Source organism: Python bivittatus, unplaced genomic scaffold, assembly GCF_059951505.1.
Source record: "Python bivittatus isolate LINGU-HERP-01145 unplaced genomic scaffold, Pbiv_v1 ctg000570_np1212, whole genome shotgun sequence".
Classification (NCBI taxonomy): Eukaryota; Metazoa; Chordata; class Lepidosauria; order Squamata; family Pythonidae; genus Python; species Python bivittatus.
Window position 1 is genome coordinate 12,147,318 of NW_028277097.1, and position 23,539 is coordinate 12,170,856.

A 23,539-nucleotide genomic window follows, 5' to 3' on the forward strand; every position below is an offset into this window, starting at 1 on the left:
CACCCTAGACATAACAATTATTGATAAGAAAGACAAAAAAGTCTGGATAGTGGACATTGCAATACCTGGAGACAGCAGAATAGAAGAAAAAGAACTGGAGAAAATCACAAAATATAAAGACCTTCAAACAGAAGTTAAAGGACTGCGGCAAAAGAAAGCAAAGATAGTACCAATAGTAATAGGCACCTTGGGTGCAATTCCAAAACATCTGGAGCACCACTTGAATACCATCGACACTGACAAAATACCATTGGCATTGACAAAATCACCATCACCAATTGCAAAAGGCAGATTTACTTGGAACAGCTTACATCCAGCAAATATACCTTTAATATTATTAAACAAGAACATCTGCCTATCCCAGGTCCTTGGGAAGGGCTCGAAAGGTGGATAAAAATGCCAAATCCAGTCTAAACATCTGGCTGACTGTACGACCAACCATAATAATAATAGAAGGAGTCTGCAAAACCATCTGATTTGTATCTTTTCCTTTATCCTTTGCTTATTATAAGAACATGGGAAATGCATTTCAAATGTGTATTTCTAGGACAGCCCATCTGGTCCTACTATTCATCTTTCATTCAAGTCATAATCCTCTCAAAGCATCATCACAGCAGGCTATATAAAAAGTTAAAAGGAAAGCCTACCATTATAAACAGTTTTAACTTCAACGTTCAGGAGTTAATTTGATTACAAATACAGCTTTACCCATCTGCTTAGCAATGTATTTCAGAGGTCGAATAGAGCATGAATATTCCCAAAAAGCAAAGGAAAAACTATTCAAGCAATTGGAAAGGAAATTTACCAAATGAGATGTTAGTACCTCATGAATAATAGAACAAAACAAAAAAAAGAATGGAAATATGATTAAAGGCAGAATTAAGCTGGGAGACTTATCTTCCCAGCATTATTGAATCATTTAAAACAATCTGAGCAAGAAGATAGGCAGATGACCTACAAGGTCCCTTATAATTTAATTTGGTGTAGTGGTTAAGGTGTTAGACTAGGAGACCATGAGTTCTAGTCCTCCCTTAAGCATGGAAGCCAACTGGGTGACTTTGGGTTAATTATCCTCTCTCGGCACAACCTACCTCACAGTGCTGTTCTTGTGGGGGAAAAATAGGAGGGAACATTGTGTGCCACCTTGAATTGTAGAAGTAAAGGCAACATATATATCTAATAAAGAAAGAAATAAAAGTTTTCAGCAATATCACTGAATCACAACAGTGAAAGGACCAACCAAAAATAAAGAATGAACTTTGAAACGGAAAATCAAAGTTATAAACATGGGCTATAACTCTAAATCCTTGGCAGCTCTCTTCTGAAAGCTCACTAGTCTCCTAGCTCAGTGTTTCAAAAACATTTTGTGACTATAGACCACTTAATCAATAAATGGAAAATATGGGGACCACCCAGTTAAACAAATAACCCTTCTCTACTTTTTCATCTTTAAAGCATGGAAGTTCAACTTCTTTGGAGAATAAGATAACTTCCCATCCCCTCCATTTTAAAAAGCCTTTTAAGCCTAAAATTTACATCAAAAACTTTAATCCAAAACTAAATATATATGATACCAAAGGAGATGACTGGCAGTGAACATAGAAGAACAGGTCTGGGGTGGTAAGTGGACTCTGGACTGGTCAGCTGATGGATGATGAATGCGGAGAGGCGGGGGCTGAAATGATGAGTAGGCCCTGGCCAGTGGACACAAGGTGGCTGTGGACCACCAGTGTCCATGTGTAATTGAAAGAGCTCTCCTAACTTCCTTCATCACTGGCCATGCTGGCTGAGCCAGCTAGGAGCTTTCGTTAAGAAGCATCTGAAGGGTCACAGATTCACTTTCTCGTTCTATATATATAAAAAATTAGTGTATATGCACATCATTGAGATTTGCTTTCACATTTACATAATCCTATCTAAATATCTGAAAGACTTTCTCAGCAATACAAATTGCAATTTCCCATGCATGGGGAAAACTTTCTGGGTTTACATCTCACTCCCTGCTCTTTATATACAGTGGTACCTCGGTTCACGAATTTAATTTGTTTTGCGACTCTGGTCGCGACCCGAATTGGTCCCGACCCAAATCAAATTTTCCCATAAGGTTCAATGTAATTACGGTTAATCCGTTCTGAACCATATGTATTTTTTTTTTTTAAACCACAAAAATATGACACAAAGTACAGTACGAAGAGAGAGAACGCTAACCTTGCTCGACGCGACTTCTGGCGTGGAGGACAGGAAGGCGGGTGGGGAGGCGGATATTGCTTGGAGGGAGAGTCCCCCTCCCTACAGGAAGCCACGACCACGTGTCACGGGAGGGAAAATGGCCGCGGATCCTGTTCGTCACCCGATCCGGCGTTCGCGAACGGAAGCAAAATTTTGCGAACAGTGCTGTTCGTGACCCGAATTGGTCGTGAACAGAAGTGTTCGTGACCCGAGGTACCACTGTATTAGTAAAGTTAGATCCTTTCTACAGTGGCAGAACATACATTCAAAAGTTTTCCATGAGTGACTCTTGAGAGACTATATTCCTGTAATGGCACAGCACAGATGGCTGACAAAGGACAACTTGCTCACCGCTGTACCACGGAACAAAATGGGATGATTTTCAGGTCTCATTGTCACATGTTAGGACCCGAGTCCCTTTATAGCACTTTGCCACATATTGCAACATACTGCAACAAACATGCTCTGGTGTGCCATAGCCATTACGGGAGGCTCTTTAGCAGGCAGGATCATGTGGGGAAAAAAACCTCTGAAAATCAATCAAAATCAAGACCTTCTAGAAAGAATCATAAACTGCTTGTTCAAGGAATGAAAAGATGACAAACTGCTATGAAACACAGAAATTATAGTGTGTGATGTCATGCATCTTTAGCAGTATATCACATCAATTACACTATACAGCTTTTTTTTATATATATATTTATGCCAAATGGTTTAAGAAAAGGTAGTGTTGAACTAATTAACAAATTAAGGAAGTAATCGCCATATATAAGAGTGTTTTTAGGAAATTAATGTTCAAAACAACTATAGAGGAGAATGAGGAGACCACATAATTGCTACAATAATTATGAAATATAGGTGGAAAACAGGAGGGAGGGAGGGAGGGAGGGAGGGAGGGAAGAAGGCAAGTATTCAAAATGGCAACAGTCGCTCTGCAGCCAGGTGGGTGGTGACAAATTTGAAATATAAATAAATAAAAATAAAATAAATAAAACAACAAAAACCCCAAATACAATTTCTCTTCCTTCATTCAAATTTTCAGGTTTTATGCATCAATAGGTTATATGCACAACAGAGATTTTAACTCAGTTTTTAGCAACACAAGCTGAATGTTTTCAGCTAATATCCAGTTAAGACGACATGAAGTATATTAAAGTTGTTTAAAAACAAAACAAAACTGGATACATAAATTAATACAGTCGTTAATAAAGTATGTTTTTTTAAAAAAAATATATAAGGCATAGATAGCATTTTTAATATATATGATGGTCTCCTACTGTCCTATGGGTAAAAAAAAAAAAGAGGTATAAATAAGAATAACTACAAAAAATCAAATGTTTAACACAAGAAAAATGTGAGTTTAAAATAATGATTTTATATGAAATTTTATACTTAGATAATGGGCATGTCCACTTCTTGGGTGACCGGTGATGGCCACAGTAGCCAGCCTATGAATTAATACTAATCCCAACCCAGCAGCCATTTTATAAGGTTCCCATGATCTATTTTATGGAAAATTCATCCCAAAATGTTCTTAACCAAGATCTTAGTTAGGGACATTCCACATCATTACTGGAACATTAGAATATTTGTTGTATGATTCATAAAGTAAAAGGCAACAGATGATACTAGAGTCTCATAACTTCGAAAATAACATCTGTACAGTACTTGATATATCTACAAGATCACCTGCTCCAACTGTCCATCTATTGAGAGCCAACAGAAAGGGAAAGTTACAGGTTCCTCCTATCAGGAATTACTGTAGGAGGTTTCCCTGTTTCTTACTCTCTCTATATATACATGCATGAGGAGGAGGGGAGGAGTGGGTTTCAAACACAGAGGTGTACAGAGCATTCCGACCTAAGAATGGGCAATTCAGAGTGTTCTGGGAGTCATCTGATATCCAAAAAAGCATCATGAAAGTATTCCTGAACAACCGGAATTGACCCATTTCATGGTTGGTCCATTTCTGAAATACTCACCGCTTCTGAGCTCAGAATGGCCCATCTGGAGCCAATTGCAGGTGTTCTATGAAGGAAGATTTTATACAAACCGAATATAATGTGAATCTTTTTTAATGTTATCCTTATTGCTATAATTTAGTCACTAGATGTTTAAACAGTCAGAATGGTAGAATTGGAGGGCTGCTGTCAATAAATTGCAATTAAAATTCTGCACTGCACAATATTTATTAAATCTGATATATGCAAACCTGAGTTCTAAACAAGTTATAGAAAATATTTTGAAAAATTGAAACTTCTTACTGACCAATGATATTCCTAGAAGAATTTAATTAAACTGGCTTTGGAGATTATGCATCTGAATTATGCAACACTGAAACTGTTGATGGCACCTTAGTGCTAATGACATTAGTAAGCATTATAGTAATAAATGGGTGATATTAGTTGTTCTGAAGGGTATGGTATTGATTTGTGCCATTCATCTCCTTCTGATTTGCTGAAGAACTGAGCTTGTTATAATGCTAATGGAAATTAAGAGCTTTACAAACACCACACATGAATACATGAACATATCTTAGCAACCAAGCATTTAGGAAGCACTGAAATATAAACATATACTCATTCCTAGGTTCGTTTGGGGGCAGACCATGTCAAGACCCATATAACGTGTGTGTGGGTGGGTGGGTGGGTAGGTGTATTTATATTCTTTATTTTGGTCCTATAATGAAGCTCTTTGGGCTGCTAACACAATTAAAGCAACTTATAAATGCCGACAATAAAATAAGTAATATAAATCTACTGCAGTGCTAATACTCCAGCCCATTTAAGATCAAAACAATCTGTAAAAGTGGGTATTACAAGCATCACTAAGAATAAAATTTAAAAAAAAAATTGTATGGGTAGGTTAAGTCCTTGAAAAATAATATTAAAGTCTTGGCATGACATGACATGGCATCAAAGTACTAATGGCATTATGTTACCCTCCTTAAGGGGAGGTCCTTCCATAGCCAAAATGCCAATCATGGAAAGGTCTTTTTACTTAGTTACATGCTCTTCTTCATTTCTAATCTCAGTTAGCACAGTCATAATCTGTATCCGTTGATGTTTCAGAAATGAGGTCTCTATCGCAATAATCCAAACGGGAGGTTTCAGGTTGTAAACAGCTAAGGCAAGCCTACTTTTGTCAAAGTAGAGCCATAACTTTGCCCGCTGGCAACTCATTATTTTCTCTGTCTAGAACTATCCTCATCTCCTCTGCTCGCATGTTTTACTGCATGTATGACTAAAAAGAGCTATCAGAACTATTTCTTTAGGTATATCAGGTATATCCATTTCCATAGTTATAGATATAACATTTGAATATATAAAGGAATGTAAACATAGATCTGCTGATTCTCTAAAAGCTAATAACTTGGCCCTTGCAGAAGAACAAATATTTTTATTAGTTTAGGAGTTTCTGTATCTATAGGAATTTAGCAAGGCAAATGTTTAAATGTTTTCTACAAGAGCTTAAAGAGCTATTTTAATGAGTAACTCAGCAAGATGATTTTTTTTTAAAAAAAGCATCCATAAAATAAATTTATTTTTATTTAGAGTTGTCTTTCAGTTAAAAAATTATGCTCATGAGTAACAATAAAATGCAATAAAGAATTATCTTGTTCCTATCTATATTGCATATTTTTATTGTTTGCCAGGCCTGCACAACTGGTAGAGGGCGAAGAGGCACATTGATAAAATAAAAATAATCACAGCTGCAAAGGGATACTGGCACGCTGATTATCTGTTTAGTGTCTAGCGAAGCGGTGGCAGCAGCGCTGCAGCTGGCAGTGGCAGTGAGACCTGGAGGCACTGGAGGAGCTCAGCTGCATGTCTTTCAGTGGTGGATTTATGGCTTTTTGAAAAAACGTTGGTGGGCTGCACAAGGCCGGTAGGCCACATGCAGCGCATAGGCCATACGTTGCGCAGGCCCGCTTTTTGCTATGTTGGGAACCGCCCATAGTCATTCTGGAGTTGGACGGTGCCAAATCGGATAAATCAGTGAATTAATCCCATCGCCCAATATATAATCAATAAGAAATACAAATAAGAAATATACATTGCTTCAACTTTCAAATAGTTTACTGAAATAGATCTTGGCATGTGTTGTGTACAAATGTTGATAGGTACTTTCTCTCTTTCTTTTGGGGCACACATTTTATGGTTTTATGGTTTCTTATAGTTCTGGGTTTTATTGTTATTATGAGCTGCCCAGAGTTGTGTTTTAAGATGGGTGGCCATACAAATCTTATAATATAAAGTGTAAGTGTGTGTGTGTGTGTGTGTAAATATGTATCAGAAACCAAAATACTAATCTGCTTTAATCTGTATACTCATTAATCAGCCTTCCCCTACTTTGGGTATCATTCAGTTGGGTGGACATCAACTCTCAGAATTCCAAACAATGGCCATGCTAGCTGAGGAAGTCTGAGTTGAAACTCATATATCTGAAGGCATGCACATTTTGGAGAAGGTTGCTTGAGGATGCCATTCCATGAGCTGCATGCAGGAAGTCCTGCTGGAAGGAAAAGCTCTCATCTTCCTTCTCTATGTGCCACAAGAAGTACTTTATGGAAAAGTGCTTGCAATGCCCATGCCCAATGGTTTCTTAACCCTGGACTTGGAATACATTCTGTTATTTTACTTTATTTCACTAAACTGTTACAGGGATCATTCATTAGGCTGAATGACTAATAAGATGAGTAAAGTTTTTGCTTAGTTTGTTGCTAATAGAGGGAAAGTAAGGGAAAGAATGTCCTGGTGTAGTGCTGATTGCCCCTCTATTTTCATTTGTGTATATTGTTTTTGTCAGAATTTCTTTTTGGTGGAACAGCATTTAAGCAAAGCATTTCACTGTTTTTCCTTTGAAGTACTACATTCTTAATCTAGAACTTGATTCGGTGAAATTTTGGGTGTTCTTGAAGTTCTTAAGAATTTTTCCTCTAGTACAAAGGTTTTGTGCTCTGCACCTTGTTACAACTTCACTTTGTAGGTTCAGTATCATCATTCAGCGTCCCGTCTATCTCTGAAGTAGTGACCACTGAAACCTCGAAGTTTGACTTTCACATGTTTATAAATGAAGGCTGTATTTTTTTAGAACCATTAAGACATTTTAATGCTCTGTGAAAGAATATTATAAGTTTTCATTAAAAAGATTTATCCAATCAATTCCCTCATATCTTGCTTTGCGTGCATGCTCCTCTCAACTTTGTAGTACATGTTCTTTCTTTTCCTTTCTGTTTCCATACCAAACAGATGGAATCCCAAACTTGGTATCTGTTTCCTCAGTTAATGTATTTTCTTAAATAATCCTGTTGTTAAAACATCTCTTCTTCCACACTTTTTGATATCATAAACCCAATTAGATTCAAGATTTCTCCTGTCCAGAGATCTTCCAAATGCTTAAATTTTGAGGAAAGCTCTGGCATGGGAAAACTTCTGTGGTAGGCACTGATTTCTGGTATTAATTCCACCACCTACCACTATAATACAAAGAATGGAGATGTTTGGTCATAGTGTAGTCACTGTCCTTTAATAACCTTACCTGTTAACAAGCCTGGATAGATGAAATTGGCTTCAAATATTTGGAATTTTCCCAAAGGGCACAAATGAACAGTGAAAGAGCTGTGGTTGCCCCATAGAGTTTATGTTGTTCAGGTGATTTTTAGGTTTCTTTTCTTTTTGTCTACTTTTTGAGGATTGTGGGGTTATATGAGTACACACACACACACACACACACTATTTATTACTTGGACTTATATGCTGCTTCAATCCACATACTCTAAGATCTTAACTACAGCCTGTATAGTAAATACATTTTAAATGTATGGAAAACAGACAGAATATACACATACAGTCCTCAATCAGTCCTCCCCTCCCCAAAATAACCTGGAATTACTTCTGCTAACTTCTCTCTCTCTCCATCCACAAAGCCCCTGTGTTAATTGAGGCCATCCTTGTTTCTGCAGACAAGCTGTTTGAAAGGAGAAGGGCTATAATCTTCATGTGATGAAATGAGTGATGCTTCTGAATTCTGAATGTGGACACAAAGTCCTCAATATGAATTTCTGCAATTCTTCCCACAAAATTAATGTTATATTGCAAGTGGAGCTTTCTCCATTCTCCACCACAAACCCTCATGGGTATTGCATTCTACCTTCATCTGAATTTTTCAATTCATTGTTGCTCAAAAGCAAAACAATACAATTTGAGAATTCACCAAATTAAATCCTATTCCCCAAGGTTATTATTAATTAAGTGGTGTGGGGGAATAAAGTTGTCTACCCCCAGGTAAATGATCTTGTAAACGGAGTGTCTCCAAAACATGTTTGTTTCATAAAAATATTCCATTTCAAAAAGATAATGCTTTCTCTGCCTTTTTAGTTTGCACTGTAGTTTTAACTTTTCAGTTTTAATTTTAACCTTTTGCAGTTTTTAACCTGTATATTTTTTTGTAACATTTTGTTTTTCACTTGTAATGCTGCCTAGAGTCACCTGCACAGTGAGATGGGTGGCATATATAAATTTGAAAAATAAATAAATAAATAATCCAGATATATGAAAGGATTATCTCACCTAACTGCTAAACTGGTTGTCTTCTGTCTTCATGAAACAATGGTTAATTTGGTATAAAAATAAAGAGAAGTCTTCTTCCATTTTTATTAATGATATCTTGTGGGTAATAAGGTACAGTCAGTCTTAAACTGTTTTATGAGTTAAGGAGTGTTTATGTGGGTTTTTTTCCCCCCACAGCGTAGTTAAGATCAGCTACCATTTTCAGACATAACGCTAAATGGTAGACTCAAATGGAAATTAAAGTTTTTACTCTCCATCCTGTAACTGCATCAGAGAAGGGAGAAACATATGCCTGCAGCTCAAGGTGACTCATTTCTATCATGGATAGGTTATTATGGTAGCCGATGCAGCCAATCTTTGTATTAAACTGAAAACCAAGGAATACTGAGGGTATTTTGAGAACAGCTCAGAATGATGTTATATAATCTAAATTATATAAGTCATTTAGATTTAACAAGATCATTATACATCTTTCAAAGAAAATCAATTCAGATTTAACATGTAAAGCAGTTTGAACAAAAAGAAATATAATTCCCTTGGGTAAAATGTTTCTTACTGTCCTAAGAATGCCTGTTGTATTAAAAACTAACAAATTCCAACCGAAATGGACAAGATAAATTAACTGAAAAGGTTTCATAGAAGTATTACTTTATGAGTTAAGTTTTGAGGTAGATGAAGGTTTTATGCCCAAGGTTAATTCATAAAGTTGACTTAATTCAGAATAAATGACAGGATATAGCCATGGAATTGCCGTTGGTGTACTTAGTCACTCTGATCTCAACTTGCAATCTTTTCGTGCTTTAAACTCACAGACAGCTAAGGAAAAGATGATCTTATCTATACAAAGAACGCTTCATGTCTAAAAGGACAATTGAGATAGGAAGCTCCAAGAGCGCAGCATAAGACTTAAAGACAGCTATTCTTGCAAAGCAAGCCAAGAGTGCAAAGGTTTATTAGAAAAGCAGCCTCTTGGCACTTCAAGCAAGTGCAATTCACAAACAGAAGCCTGCATTTGCATACACTCATTGTTGGATTAGGGCCAATAAGTAAAGTGCCTGTTAGATACACATTAAGCAATGCAGAACATTACATTTATCTGAATAGTTTCAGTACGTTCTCTGAAGACATAGTATGGAAATAAGAATGCGCAGTTTTTAAAACTCCTGTAGTATGCTTAAAAGAGATTCTGAAATATGCTTTGCAATATAGTAAGTATAACTTGGTTTTATTGGCCATTTGGAGTGGACAGTACCTGTTGAATGTTAAAGTCCATTAAATCGAAATATACATAATTTATGCAAATAATATTTAACATTAGTTGCATTGGTTTACTTCTTTTGTGCCATTATGTAATTATGCAAATGGCATAAATTGTTATGTCAATTGTTTGGATGGCTTCCAAAAAAAACCAAGCGGCCTTTGTCCATTGTTTGGGAGAGAAATCCAAACACATTTTTGTTCATTGCATCTGTGGAATTCTGAATTGAGGTTTTAATGCATATATTTTTATGGACTCCTTTTGGGGTCTAAGCTGAAACTGCTATTATCGCGTTCTTGCAATATTACTGAATTTTGAAATTACACATAATACAAGAGACGCAATGGTCTTTTAAATATACACATTTAAAGAGATCTTAAAATGTCTTTTTTAGAGGTTATTTCCCTGTGAAGTACCTCAAATATTAAAGATTAGAGAACAGCAACATTCATCCTTGATCATTACACCATATCTCAATGGAGAACAGCTGCTATTGCCAAAGTAGGAGCACTTGGTCCTATTATTGTGATGACATGAAGATGCGGGTAAGACATGATTTCATGATGTCAAAGGTCTTGACATTGGCTCTTCCTCAATATTTGCTTTGCAGTATGCTGGACCACAAGAAGTGTCTGTATTTTTAAATACTGTTTTGATTGTAGACACACACACACACACACACACACACAAAGACACATACAGTACAATCCTATTTCCCAAAGAAATATTTCCAAAGTTGTTTTAAAAGATACTTCATAACACCATTGTTTTAAAACATTTTGGAATTGTTCTATTTAGAACTTTCCTGGCATTTCCCCACCTTTTTGCATTATCGTGACTGTTCATTCTGAAGTTCAATTAAATTGTTTGTATTCACAAAGGGTCCTTCTTTCTGCTATTATTTCCTGTCATATAGCAACTAACAAACAAATACAGAAAATGCTCACGTGATATAACACTGTCCATATATTGGGGTAAATAAGGAGCCCAGGTATCAATTGCTTCCTTCCTGCCCGCCTGTTCAATTCTCCTCAGCTCTGCTAACAGTAAGGCTTGTGCAGCTTCTCTTACCTAAAAATTCAATCAGAACAGGCATTGGTTCAGTTAAAGTTTCAAAATACAGTAGTTCTAGAAAATAGGTGCAATACAGGGAGGCAATTAAAAAAAAAAATTAACAGTAACTAACCAGAGGGAGTCTGACTAACCAATCTGATAAAAACTATAAGCTTTTGTGAGCTGTTCATGCCTTTTAATCAAACTGGTTAGCTAAAAAAGGTGACACCAGACTCCTCCTGAACTTCAGCCACCCTAGACTAACACAGCTCTCCTCCAACAGCAACTAACCTAAAAGCGACGCTATAATGTATTTGGTAAGCTACATAAAATAAAAAGCTTCTCCATCCATTCGCACATTGGAGGAATAAGCCATCTCGCTACCTCCCAGATATGGTTAAGACGCTGGCGGAAGAACCACATCAGCACGTATCACCGACACCTTCTTTATGGCAAAAACACTTCCCACTATTATTCTGCCACTTTATCTCCTGGACAGGATGGCAGGAGTAACCAAAAGTGTTTTTGTTTTTTAAATCAGGAGTACTTGTTTACACTGAGGTTGGCTTTCGTTTTCCCAGAGATTCGAATTCCCAGAGATCCCAACCATTGTTCTCCCAAGCCAGTTTCTATGATAAGTTGAGACAGAGAAATTTCCTGCTCCACACATACCTGGATTTCACCATCACTATACGACTTCAGCAATAGTTTTTCAATTAAACTGAGAAGCCAACTCAACCCCCTACTGTAAATGTCACAGATTGGCTCCTCATATATTTCTTTAAAGCTGCACAATCAACATTTTTTTCTCTTTCTTTTTGCCATAACAGCATAGAGGGAATGTCAAGGCCAGATAGTCATTTATCAAAAATAGGGGATGCCAAGTCCATTTGCCAGCTAGGGAAGTTACTCAGCACTTTCACCCTAGAAAGTGGCCCAAACAGAATGTCCTTTGTTTTGTTAGAACCAAGTCTAGCATTTAAAAACAGCCAAATCCTTCTTACAAACACAAATCATATATTGGTTTTTCTGCAATTTCTTTCTGTCACCATTAGGCACTTAAATATTTAAAAATATTTCTGAGAGGGGAAAAAATCTGAATTCAAAACGTTTTGTGGGTATACAAGCAAACCAATTTCCTGCACAGTGATATAAAGTGTTCTGTTCTCTACAGATGCTGCTGCTTCCATCTTCCTTTTAAAAATAAGCATAGTATTGAAAAGTATTAAAAATAAATTTGCAGCAGTTATTGAACTGCTGATGCATGAACAGTAAACTAGCTGTAGCTTAATTCCAATATTGGAAGCAGTCTGTAGTTTATGGAAACAGGACCTTTCTGTATTCAGGGTAGTTCCACGTGTTTTGATGGAACAATGCTGACATCCAGTGGTCAAGAAGATTCACTGTGCCCTTCTGTTCTCTGAAGTCTAGCTTCCCATTTAACCAGAATATACTGTTGTCATACAGGGATGTTAACTCTCCATTTTACAAAAGTGACCCGCAAATTGAATTGCATATACCTATATATATATAAATCCAACCTTTAAACCAGAATTATAGTACACTTTTCTTAGAACAATATATCCAGTGTAAAAAATAATATTCCCTATGTTGGCCCAGAGATTCATTTTTCCCTAACTGCCACCTTCAATAAAAAACAGTACCTCCAAGCATCGATCTTGCCATCTACGAGCCAACATTTCAAGGAGAGGTGGTCTAAATTGATCCAGGCCCAACAGGTCAGGGAGCATAACACAGTGCATAGCAGCAAGCTGACTCCATCCTGTTAAGACACAACAACACATAACAGTCACAATCACAGAGATAATTAAAAACCACCAGAAGGATGTTTGTCTATGAAGAACTTGCAATGGGAGTCTGAACACAAGAAATACTTTACAGAATAAGTAATTTCTCAGTCCACAAGACTGAAGTTACACTAAATGAGGAAGCTAAAAGCAATGTAGTACAGTAAGTGTACACATAATAATCTTTCTGATCATGAAGGCAATCAATTAATTGAAGGCAAACAATTAATTGAAGGCAATCAATTAATTGATGTACATATTAACTATAATGCATTATTGTTCACTTTTATTGGGTTGTCTTTGCTTTTCCTCCTTACCTAGTGTGAATAACTGCTACTTACCTCTACTGAATTTTAGACTGCAAGCCTTTCAGAAAGGGCAACTTCTAATGGGATAATCACTCAAGAAACAAATTATTCTAATAATTATCTTTCTACAATTGTACAACTGCAATCTGTTTTTAACCCACATTTTATTATTGTGATAAACCAGTACATGAAGGCCATCAACAGAATACCGTTTTATCCTTCCACTCTCCTTACCCCATTCCTACTGGAGATCATGATCTGTAGCCACATCAAAATCTAATCTCATATGCCAGTGCTATAAAAAGATTGAACCTAGATCCAAAGATGCACATCCATCTGAGGGAAGCTTTTGCAGCTCAAAGAGACCATGAATACAAATGTAAACAAATGAAAACTGTAACCACTATATTTTCTATATCTCTAGATATGTATCTATGTATGTGTGTGTGCGTGCGTGCGTGCATGCATGCATGCATGCATGCATGTATGTATGTTTAAAAAACCCTTTTGTTTAGTGGGAATTTTGGAAGGGGATTGACATAGAAAAAAATTCATTATAAAATGTAATTCACCAGTAATTTCTGATTAATTTTGAGATCTTATAAATGAATGCAGTCCACTCTCTCTTCCCCTCATACAAGCAGATAAAACCAACTCTAATGGTATAGGGTACTCGGATGGGATATCTAAACCTATGAACTGGGTTTACTGCTCTGAAATAAGAAAGGGTTGTATGGGAACAACAATAAGTGGGGACATGGAGAGAACATTAACAACTATTTTCATCCACTGGCAGTTCTCCAGTACTTACAGTATTCAATTAATGATCATAAAGTGAATCAATAAGAAAATAATAAAAATAAAAACAATGACAAACTATCCCAGATTTGACACTGAGGTTGACCGAGCACATATGTACTCACACATATCCCTATACAGAAATGAATGATACATATGAAGGGGTATAACAGTTGAAGATATCAAGATGTCTCAACTGACTAGCACAAGACCCATGTTAAAACAAGTTGCCTTCTTTTCCCTTCAAAAATCAGTGTTTCAATCAATGAATTCCTTTTTCATCTACAGATGGATCGCAACTTGATTACGGAGGCAATACACAAACACAATAGTTGCAATCTTGTCCTGCACCTGCAGATGCACAGCCCACCTCCACAGTTATCAGGAAATGAAATATTTTGTATACAACAGCAGGGTGTTGAAGATTAATGTTAGGGGAAGAAAGAGATGAGGTTCAGTTAGCAGTGAAGACAAACGTATATAGATACATGCTCTCTTATTCTCTTCCTGATACATTTTTATGTCCTAGGGAAAGATAGCTTTCTCAGAGTTTCAAACCTCTTGCTCTATGAACACACAAAGGTAGAGCAATGGAGAATCCTTGTGGCTCAAGAATAGGCTAGACTCCTCTACATACTCAGTGCCATAGCAATAGGGCTAAAACACACTTCCAAATCTTTTCTATCAATATCATTTTTTCTCCTTCTCTAAAATTCCTTTATTCCTTTATACGTTCAGGACTACAATTCTGAAATATAATAAAAGAATAAAAAAACCTTGAAAAGGGTTGCTGTTGTGGAGAAAACAGAAGGCAGGAGTATTAGGTATGTAGGCTGCCTTAACTGATATATAAAAAGGGCAGGATAAAATCATCATCATCATCATCATCATCATAATGAATAATGAATGTACAGGAAACAAAGCCTGTATATCGAAATAATGTAATAAAAACATGAGCCAAATGCTGGCAAGGAAAAGCGTTACATAGTCAATTTCTACAAAAGATCGAGGGGAAAGTGAATAAAGATAAAACCTAGCAATGACTTATAACTGGAACATTAAAAAAAGAAACTGAAGGCTTGGTTTTGGCTGCTCAAGAGCAAGCTATTCAAACTAATGCAATCAAGGCCAGAACTGAAAAATCATCAAATGATTCAAAGTGCAGCTTGTGCAAAGCAGCAGAAGAAATAGTAGATTATATACTCAGCTTGTGTAAGAAAGATCACACAAAGTGATTATAAACAGCAACATAACACAGTTGCCAAAATGATTCACTGGAACATCTGTAAAAATTATCATTTGCCAGTAATGAAAAATTGGTGGGAACATATAGTTGAAAAAGTAGTTGAAAATGAGCAGGTTAAAATATTGTGGGATTTCCGAATACAAATTGATAAAGTCTTGGTGCATAAAACACCAGATTTAACTGTGGTTCAAAAGAAGGAAGTGTGGATAATTGATGTGGCAATACCAGGGGATAGTAGAATAGAAGACAAAGAATTGGAGAAGATCACAAAGTATCAAGATCTGAAAATCGAAGTTGAAAGATTATGGCATAAACTGGCAGTGGTGGTCCCAGGGGTTATCGGCACACTGGGTGCCGTACCAAAAAACCTTGGACAGAACTTAGAAAATCCGTGCACTGACAAAATTTCCATCTGTCAGTTACAAAAGCCCACACTGCTTGAATCTGCACATATACTACGCCAATACATTATGACATCCTGGGTTCTTGGGAAGAACTTGATGCGAATGAAGGCCAACACCAGCTGAAGTACTGGCAGCTGTGATTTCATGTTGTTGTGTATAATGATGATGATGATGATGATGTCGCCAATAAATATTTTAAATAAATAAATAAACTAGGCTATAATCCAAAGCACATTATGGGCAGGATCATAGCCAATATATAATAGAAATTAAGCAATACACAGCATACCCAAAATAAAACTGTACACTAGCTATTAAATCTACAAGATAAAGACATATACTACTACATTCAATGTTTAAAAAAGCATTAAAAGCATAGGTTCAGTGCTAGTTATGATATTCACCAATCCATTATTTTTAAAAAGGAATTGATTTCACAATAAATTTATTGCTGTGCCAATATACAATAGTCTAGACGTTTACTCCCTATTTTTATTCATAACGTTAAACTGCACGAATTTATTTCTGACATGTTCATTTTAAAAAGTGGAACTCCAGCAACCTTTCAGTCCAAGGAAAGATAGAGCCAGGTTGGCAAGGAGTATAAACACAAAGGCAGATCCACTTTCCCCACCTCAGCTAAGAGAAGTCGCCAGGGCAAGAAAGCTTTAGAAGACATCTGAAGGGTGAGCTGGACTGCCCAGCTTCAGTGGCTGGAGCTCTGCCTGTGTGCCCCATCTGGAAAAGGTCTGGATGCCAGAGGAAGGAAAGAGAGGGAAACAGTCACTGCTGCCATGTTCTGCTCCTGCTTTCAGGAGCTCCAGCTGCCATCAGCAGCCTGACTAACTGGAAAAAGCAGAAGTAATACAGCAGCTTTCACCACAAGGGGAGGAGCAAGGTGAAGCCATGCTGAGGCATTGTCCCAGTGCCTTGGTTGCTAATGGTGTGGTCCTACGACCATGAGTCATGACACACTTGCACTATGTGCCTCTCTTTGGTCCACTTCCAGGGAGGGAGGGAGGACCTCATTCTAGCAGCCTTCTCTCGGCCTTGGCCCACCTCATGGTGAAAGGAACCCTGATGTAACTTGGAGATTTTCTGTGGAAAAGGGCAGTAAGGTTCCTATTAGGTAGAAGCTAAAAAGAGTTTCTTTGGGGCCATCAGGGCTAAGGAAAGAGAAGGAACAAGCTATAACAACCTGGCTGTCAAAGGACGGGGCGGGGGGTGAAAGAGAGCAATTCTATGCTTGTTCTGAAAAACTGAAGCTTCTGTTTGAAATATTTCTGTCTATAGTAGACCATCTGCCCTTCTGATGGTGCATCACTTGGTCAGACTGGGGCCGAGTTACAACTGTGCAACATTTGTGTAGGGCTACAGATTATAGATTAACATTTAATTATTAAATGAAATGAGCTAGCCCTCATGTGTTACTTGCAATTATTTAAATTTGAGACCCTTGCTTAGAACCAAGATGTTTCTGGGAAAACTCTCTTATCCTAGTAAAATTGCAAGATGTTACCCAAAAAAGGGTATGTAGGTACATTCAGCTCTACTACATGGCAGATTGTATACTTTAATCACTCCAGAGGGAGACTGGACTGCTGCTGATTAAAGGAAAGCTTGGATCTACAGGAACTTAATTAAATTATTCTTTCTTGGTATGATAAGAAAGTAGTAAAATATAATGTGGGCCCAGGTTGTAAAACCAGTCTTTATTATTTGTTAAAATGATTACACTGTGAATGAGAATAATTCACATAAATAATTGAAAGTTAATCAATACATTATAGAGTGACATGCAGCATCCTGTTTCTTTCTTTCAATTTCAGTCTTCCAAATCTGTTCTGGGAGGTACTGCGGAATCCACTCCGTCCTGGAAATCCATTCCATTGGGAGACAGACACAATTGGAAGCAATCCACATGCCCCCCACACACACACAGTGTGTTTTACAAATCATTTAAAACCAGTACGCCTTCAGAAAGTGAAGCAGAGTTTCATGTTCAGTTTTTATTTGTTGGCACACTATACATTTAATTCTTATTTAACCAGTGTATATTGGTTAAATGTAATTCTGAAACAGACTTGCAGAACACAAGGTTTTTCTAAAGCATGTCCAGTTTTTGCTTCTCACTTAACAATACAGCATCATCAACCAACCCTGGAAATTTTCTTTAAAAATACCATTTGAATTCAAAAGATAAAAAAAGTCATCATTAGCGCAGTTATGCACATTGTAACAAACCTAGAGCCTACAAAAGTGATTTTGCTGCAATTCCTCACCCCCTCCTTTAGCAGCCAGGATATTTAAAAAAAAAAAATTGCATTTGTTATCCTTTGGCTCCTCCCTCCACCAAATGAAAGAGATTCAACCAACTTTAAAATCTCTGCAATCTCATAATCTAATACCTTAAATTGCATACAGTTGTCACTTTAAAAAGACATGATCAGCCCACAAACGCAGAGAAAATGAATAATTTTTAACCAACTAAAATGAAGTATTAGTTATAAATAAAGGTTGCTAAGTGAAGCTTGTTTTAAACTGCTTGATGGATGAATGCATTTATTAAGAGAGGCATACAACAACAAGAGAGCAAGTCAGATAAAAGAAAAAAAGGCAAAGTAGAAAGAACGGAGGTGAGAATACCTTCATTTACTAAGAAACAGGTATGTAAAGGAGGAGCAGGGCCAGAGCCAGAGTGATCAGCTTCAGTGCTAGCAGAAACAGCAGGAGCAACTTGAGTAGGAAAGAAGAAATAAAGAGGAAAATGAAGACAGATGTTTCCAGAAATCAAAGCAAAACAAAATTGGTTAGTATTATTAAAGAACAAAGTAAAACCAAACTCTCTATATTAACTGAAACAGTATAAAAGAACCTGTTAAGAAATGTATCCATGACAGAAAAATAAGTCACTTACTTATTACCTGGTTACTCGAGTGCCCCAAAATGTGATTCAAAATGTGACCCTAACCCTCTGCCAGTTCTGAATTCAGAGATGGCAAGTATGTTTGTTCATAGACTGACCTAAGCTACGGTTTGTTTAGCAGTGACTTACTGAGTAAACAACTGTATGGGTTAACCTTAGCCATCAACTGGGGTGGGCACAAGGAAGTTCCAAGGGGTCATGAGACTTCCAAACTTTTCGGGAGGGGGCAGGTTGCAGAGCACCCTTCCAACCAAAACGGGCAACAGTTGCCTGTTTTCCAACTATTCAAAGGATTTGAATAAAACAATAAATATTTTTGGATTTGTTCTATACCTTGTAGAACAAATCCTAAAACAGGCTTAAAGCTGCTAAAAGGCTGGCAAATGGAGGGAGTAAAAAACTCTTTGGCCTCAAAAAGAAAAAAAAAAGTCCTGGTTCTGTCTCCTCAAACTCTGCAAAACCACCCTATCTGGTGCTACCCTCGTTATCCCACAAATACGTGGCCTCTGCTACAACTATAACTGACAAATCACACTAGTAGGTTCACACAACATACTCAGCCACCCAAGGCACATTACAGCTTAGTACGAAGTGTGAACCCATGCATACTGACAGAAAAGGTATATCAGTATGACCAGTGCCTGTCCTTAATACAGAATTATTACATTAATAAACCAGGTATTAGTAGTTATTCATATTATGACCACTTTGAAAACAGCACAGTTTTGAACACTGTGGCCTTTTAAAATTGGTCGGAGGATGAGGCAAATCTAACGTTTTGAAAACGAATCTCTTCAGGACCATGAAATGTATGCCTTTAGTAGAGAAACCACTTAAAAACTGATTATTCAAAATAGTTTGTGTCAAATTAAAACTTCTTTGATTTTATGATGGCCATTTTGTGAATTGTGGAGGGGTTCTTCTTATTTTTCAAATGTGAAGGCAGTCCAAAGGCAGCCATAAACTTTATAGCTTCACTAATGCTTCATGAATCAAATTATCATATAAAAGGGCAGGCAGACCTTATGGCACACACCATTCTACAACCAGAGGTCAATGTTAAGATTTAGAGGTCACTAGCTGACACTTCCTTCTTGCAGAGAATTACCATATGTCATGCACAAGCATCTTCAAATTAATCCCTCTCCTTTATTCCATTGCAGAATGACAATAGGCTCAGGCTCCAGAACAGATTAAGTATTGTTTCCTGTATTGTATGTTTGGTTTTCATGCAGTGAACTACTTTTGTTACTCTAAGACATCTGCATCAAAATTACTCCTTCTATGATTTCCACACGAATGCATTATGGTGGCACGTGCAAAGTAGTAAACCAGCTAGAAGCACTTCATGGGGAGAAAAAAAAGAATGCACTAGAGTTGGTAAAGGATTCACACTGATAAATGCAAAGGTTTTCCCAAAATGTGTACATTAATTCCAGATGGAAAATTTACTGTGTGATATTTAGGTTTGCTCTTTTGTGATCGGAATGGGGGAAGAGACTGGCTTCCCTGGCTGTCACTGTTTATACCAATCAATGCAACTGAAAACAACAACAGCTGGCTACGTAGGGCAGGGTAGCAGCATTGGACTCTCCAGCAATCTGAAAATAATCACTGCATGAATCGATTACATGCAGCCTCTGTCCAATGTGTGTTAAATCTGCTACAAGTAACAAAGTTAAACTCCACAAAATATATATATCAAAGCGGCAGTGCCAAGTGATAGAGAACTGATTAAGAAACACTTAAGTTGAACATGTCATCTAGAACATAATTGTTTAAAAGACAAGCTTAGAGAACACAAATATATAAGTGCTATTTTCTTACTATTATTTTTACAGGAAAAAAGTGTTAATTTCCTTGATGTTTATTATTAGGTTGGAAAACAAGCACTTAACTAGAGGCTTAACAGTGTAACTTATGAATTCTCCATTAATTGATGTCAGAGTTGACATTCTTTATGAGACTACTCTAACTACTTCATTTAAAATATACCCCACTGTGGGCAATTTTACAAAAACTCCCACCAAAATTATGTACCTGTTTTTCAGACTTGTATCACATAACCATACAGCTATCAAAATATTTACACTGAATTCTTTTACCCACTAAAAGCAAAATAAGTAAAATAAGTGAAAGCTTTCTTTCAACTGATTCAGCTATTAAACTGACTGTAAGACAAAACTATTTTCAGCTGGCTTTATATATTTCAGACCAAAAAAAAAAAAGGAAATAGAAAATCACAGATCCCTAGTTTGCTTCCTTTTACTGTTTAGCATTTGAAATTGAGGAAGCACATTGTAATCAAAAAGTTAAAAGAGCTAGCAGAGATCCCTCTGTTTAGAGCACAGGCTATTACACAGATACACAAAAAATGATAAACTTTTTATTGACTAGTTACGTGTGTGATTATCCACTTGTCTGGCATGCAAAAGCAATTGCCTCTGAGTAGAAGGCAGTTGGATTGTACATTTTAACAGAAATACAAGTAAGATTGATGATTGTTCTATATTCTCTGCACCAGGAATTAGTACTACCATCACTTGCAAAACCATTAAATAACCAATTTCTCATTTTGGAGGAATAGACACCTGCCATCTGAAGAGGGTTAACCTTGGTTCAAAAAAAAAAAAAAAAAGTCCTGTCAATGGGGATATAGATTCTATAGAGAAAAAGCAAAATGAGTTCTGCCCTAAAAGCTGTCTCAAATTTTCTTTATAATACTTTTATATTAATGCAAGAAACAGTGTGTTTGTGTGTGTACACACACACACACATACTTTTTTTTCTCCCATGGCACAGCATCCAACCTTTCAGAATGTCTCAGTTCTGATAAACTTACAAGGAATGATGAACAAGCACAATCACTGCCTATATTTTTACATGATCGCTGGGGAAAATGAGAGCAATGAAACTGAAAAGTCATCAGGCCAAACAAAACTAGCTTCTCTAGCATTAGAACTGCTTTGTGGGAAAGACTGAATGAACAGGAGTTAGAAACACAATGGCAACAGTTTTCAAGACATCGGTGACATCCCTTGCTACTATCCATGGATCCCCTTAAACAATAAAAAAACCAATAGAGGAATAGAAGAAATCTTGGAAGATGGCTAAATCACACAAGATCTTGTCCAAGAGTATCAAAATCACAAAATAGTTTATGCAAGATCAGGGCATGAGACTGCTTAAATCAGGTGAAATTCCATGAGATTTCGGGGGGGGGAATAAAAGATTGGTGATGGGGGTGTACTTGGGTCATTGCATCTGTTTGCATGATGGTCCCATAGCCTAAAAGCTTAACATTTAGTTGGCATTATATAACACATAACATTACATAACGTATAATGTATAACATAATAAGTAATACATATAACATAAAAATTAATTTATGTTATAATAATCCTAAACATAGGATGATATTGTTAACTTTCTGACCTAACTCCAAGTTCGACCAATTACCTCATTAGGATTACTTAGAACCAATTACTTGAGTGACCAATTACAGGTAGTCCCCAAGTTAAGAACGCCTGGGTTACAGACAACCATAGTTAAGAATGGAGCCTACTGTAGCAAAATTCAAGTTAAATACACAATGATTTGAGTCAAATACCCAATGGTTCTAGTTAATTACACAATACTACTCATACAGAATACAATAATACTGTTCCAGCTTACATGCAAATTTGCTTAAGGACAAACCTTGGGAATTGGACTCGTACTTCAAATGGGGACTACCTGTACTTAAAAGCATGAGATTATGACATGCTTCCACTCAGGGAATCATACTTAAACAGAAGATAAAATTGTTTTAGCATGAACATTATCTTTTAAATGTTAACAAGAAAAGTTTTATAAAAATGGTGAAGTAACTTTTTAGTTCATTATATTAACGAACATACATTTCCTTTTTAGAGAACTACATATATCAGAAAACAACTAGATGACAAATTTAAAGGTACAGACATCATTTCTGTTCTTATGTCATATTAACTGCCACTCTGAGAACAACACTGGAGACCATACTTTTGTATCCACCTATCAGAGCAATTGGGTAGGTGGCCACAAGGCCTTTTCACTGATGTTTCACTGCTTGTAGAACTTTGATTCAATTAACCTTCAAACTGCCCTAAAGGTTTCCCTATTAATTTGGCCTTTAACTGGTTTAGGACCTTCTAGGGTATAATTATGGATATTGTATTATTATGTCCTTACTTGTTGGTTTTATTTATTATTTAGCACTGCTTTTTTGGATTTTTCGATTTTTTTATGGATTTAATTTTGCTGAAGATTGTATTGGTAATGTTTACTATAAATGGTTCTTATAAATCATTTCCATACATGCAAATAAATATTTCAGCTATACAGTGGGGCAAAAAAGTATTAGTCAGCCACCAATTGTGCAAGTTCTCCCACTTAAAAAGATGAGAGAGGCCTGTAATTTTCATCATAGGTATACCTCAACTATGAGAGACAAAATGGAGGGAAAAATCCAGAAAATCACATTGTCTGATTTTTAAAGAATTTATTTGCAAATCATGGTGGAAAATAAGTATTTGGTCAATATCAAAAGTTCATCTCGATACTTTGTTATATATCCTTTGTTGGCAATGACAGAGGTCAAACATTTTCTGTAAGTCTTCACAAGGTTTTCACACACTGTTGCTGGTATTTTGGCCCATTTCTCCATGCAGATCTCCTCTAGAGCAGTGATGTTTTGGGGCTGTCGCTGGGCAACACGGACTTTCAACTCCCTCCAAAGGTTTTCCATGGGATTGAGATCTGGAGACTGGCTAGGCCACTCCAGGACCTTGAAATACTTCTTACGAAGCCACTCCTTCGTTGCCCGGGCAGTGTGTTTGGGATCATTGTCATGCTGAAAGACCCAGCCACATTTCATCTTCAATGCCCTTGCTGATGGAAGGAGGTGTTCACTCAAA

General features: G+C 36.7%; 1 protein-coding gene and 1 pseudogene across 2 annotated transcripts in view; one reads left to right on the forward strand and one right to left on the reverse strand.

The window, feature by feature from the left end:
• Positions 1 to 23,539, reverse strand: part of WDR7 (WD repeat domain 7) — a 232,722-nt gene that overhangs the window by 153,127 nt on the left and 56,056 nt on the right. Inside the window, exons 17-19 of one of the 2 annotated variants that reach the window (XM_088152671.1) lie at positions 18,323 to 18,412; positions 12,777 to 12,895; positions 11,007 to 11,130 (exon numbers count right to left, since the gene is read on the reverse strand). In XM_088152671.1, coding sequence (XP_088008797.1) covers positions 11,007 to 11,130; positions 12,777 to 12,895; positions 18,323 to 18,412 — 333 coding nt within the window. The remainder of the gene's footprint in view (positions 1 to 11,006; positions 11,131 to 12,776; positions 12,896 to 18,322; positions 18,413 to 23,539) is intronic. The other variant, XM_088152672.1, reaches the window with a different exon arrangement.
• LOC148214331 (uncharacterized) lies at positions 13,553 to 15,799 on the forward strand (annotated as a pseudogene).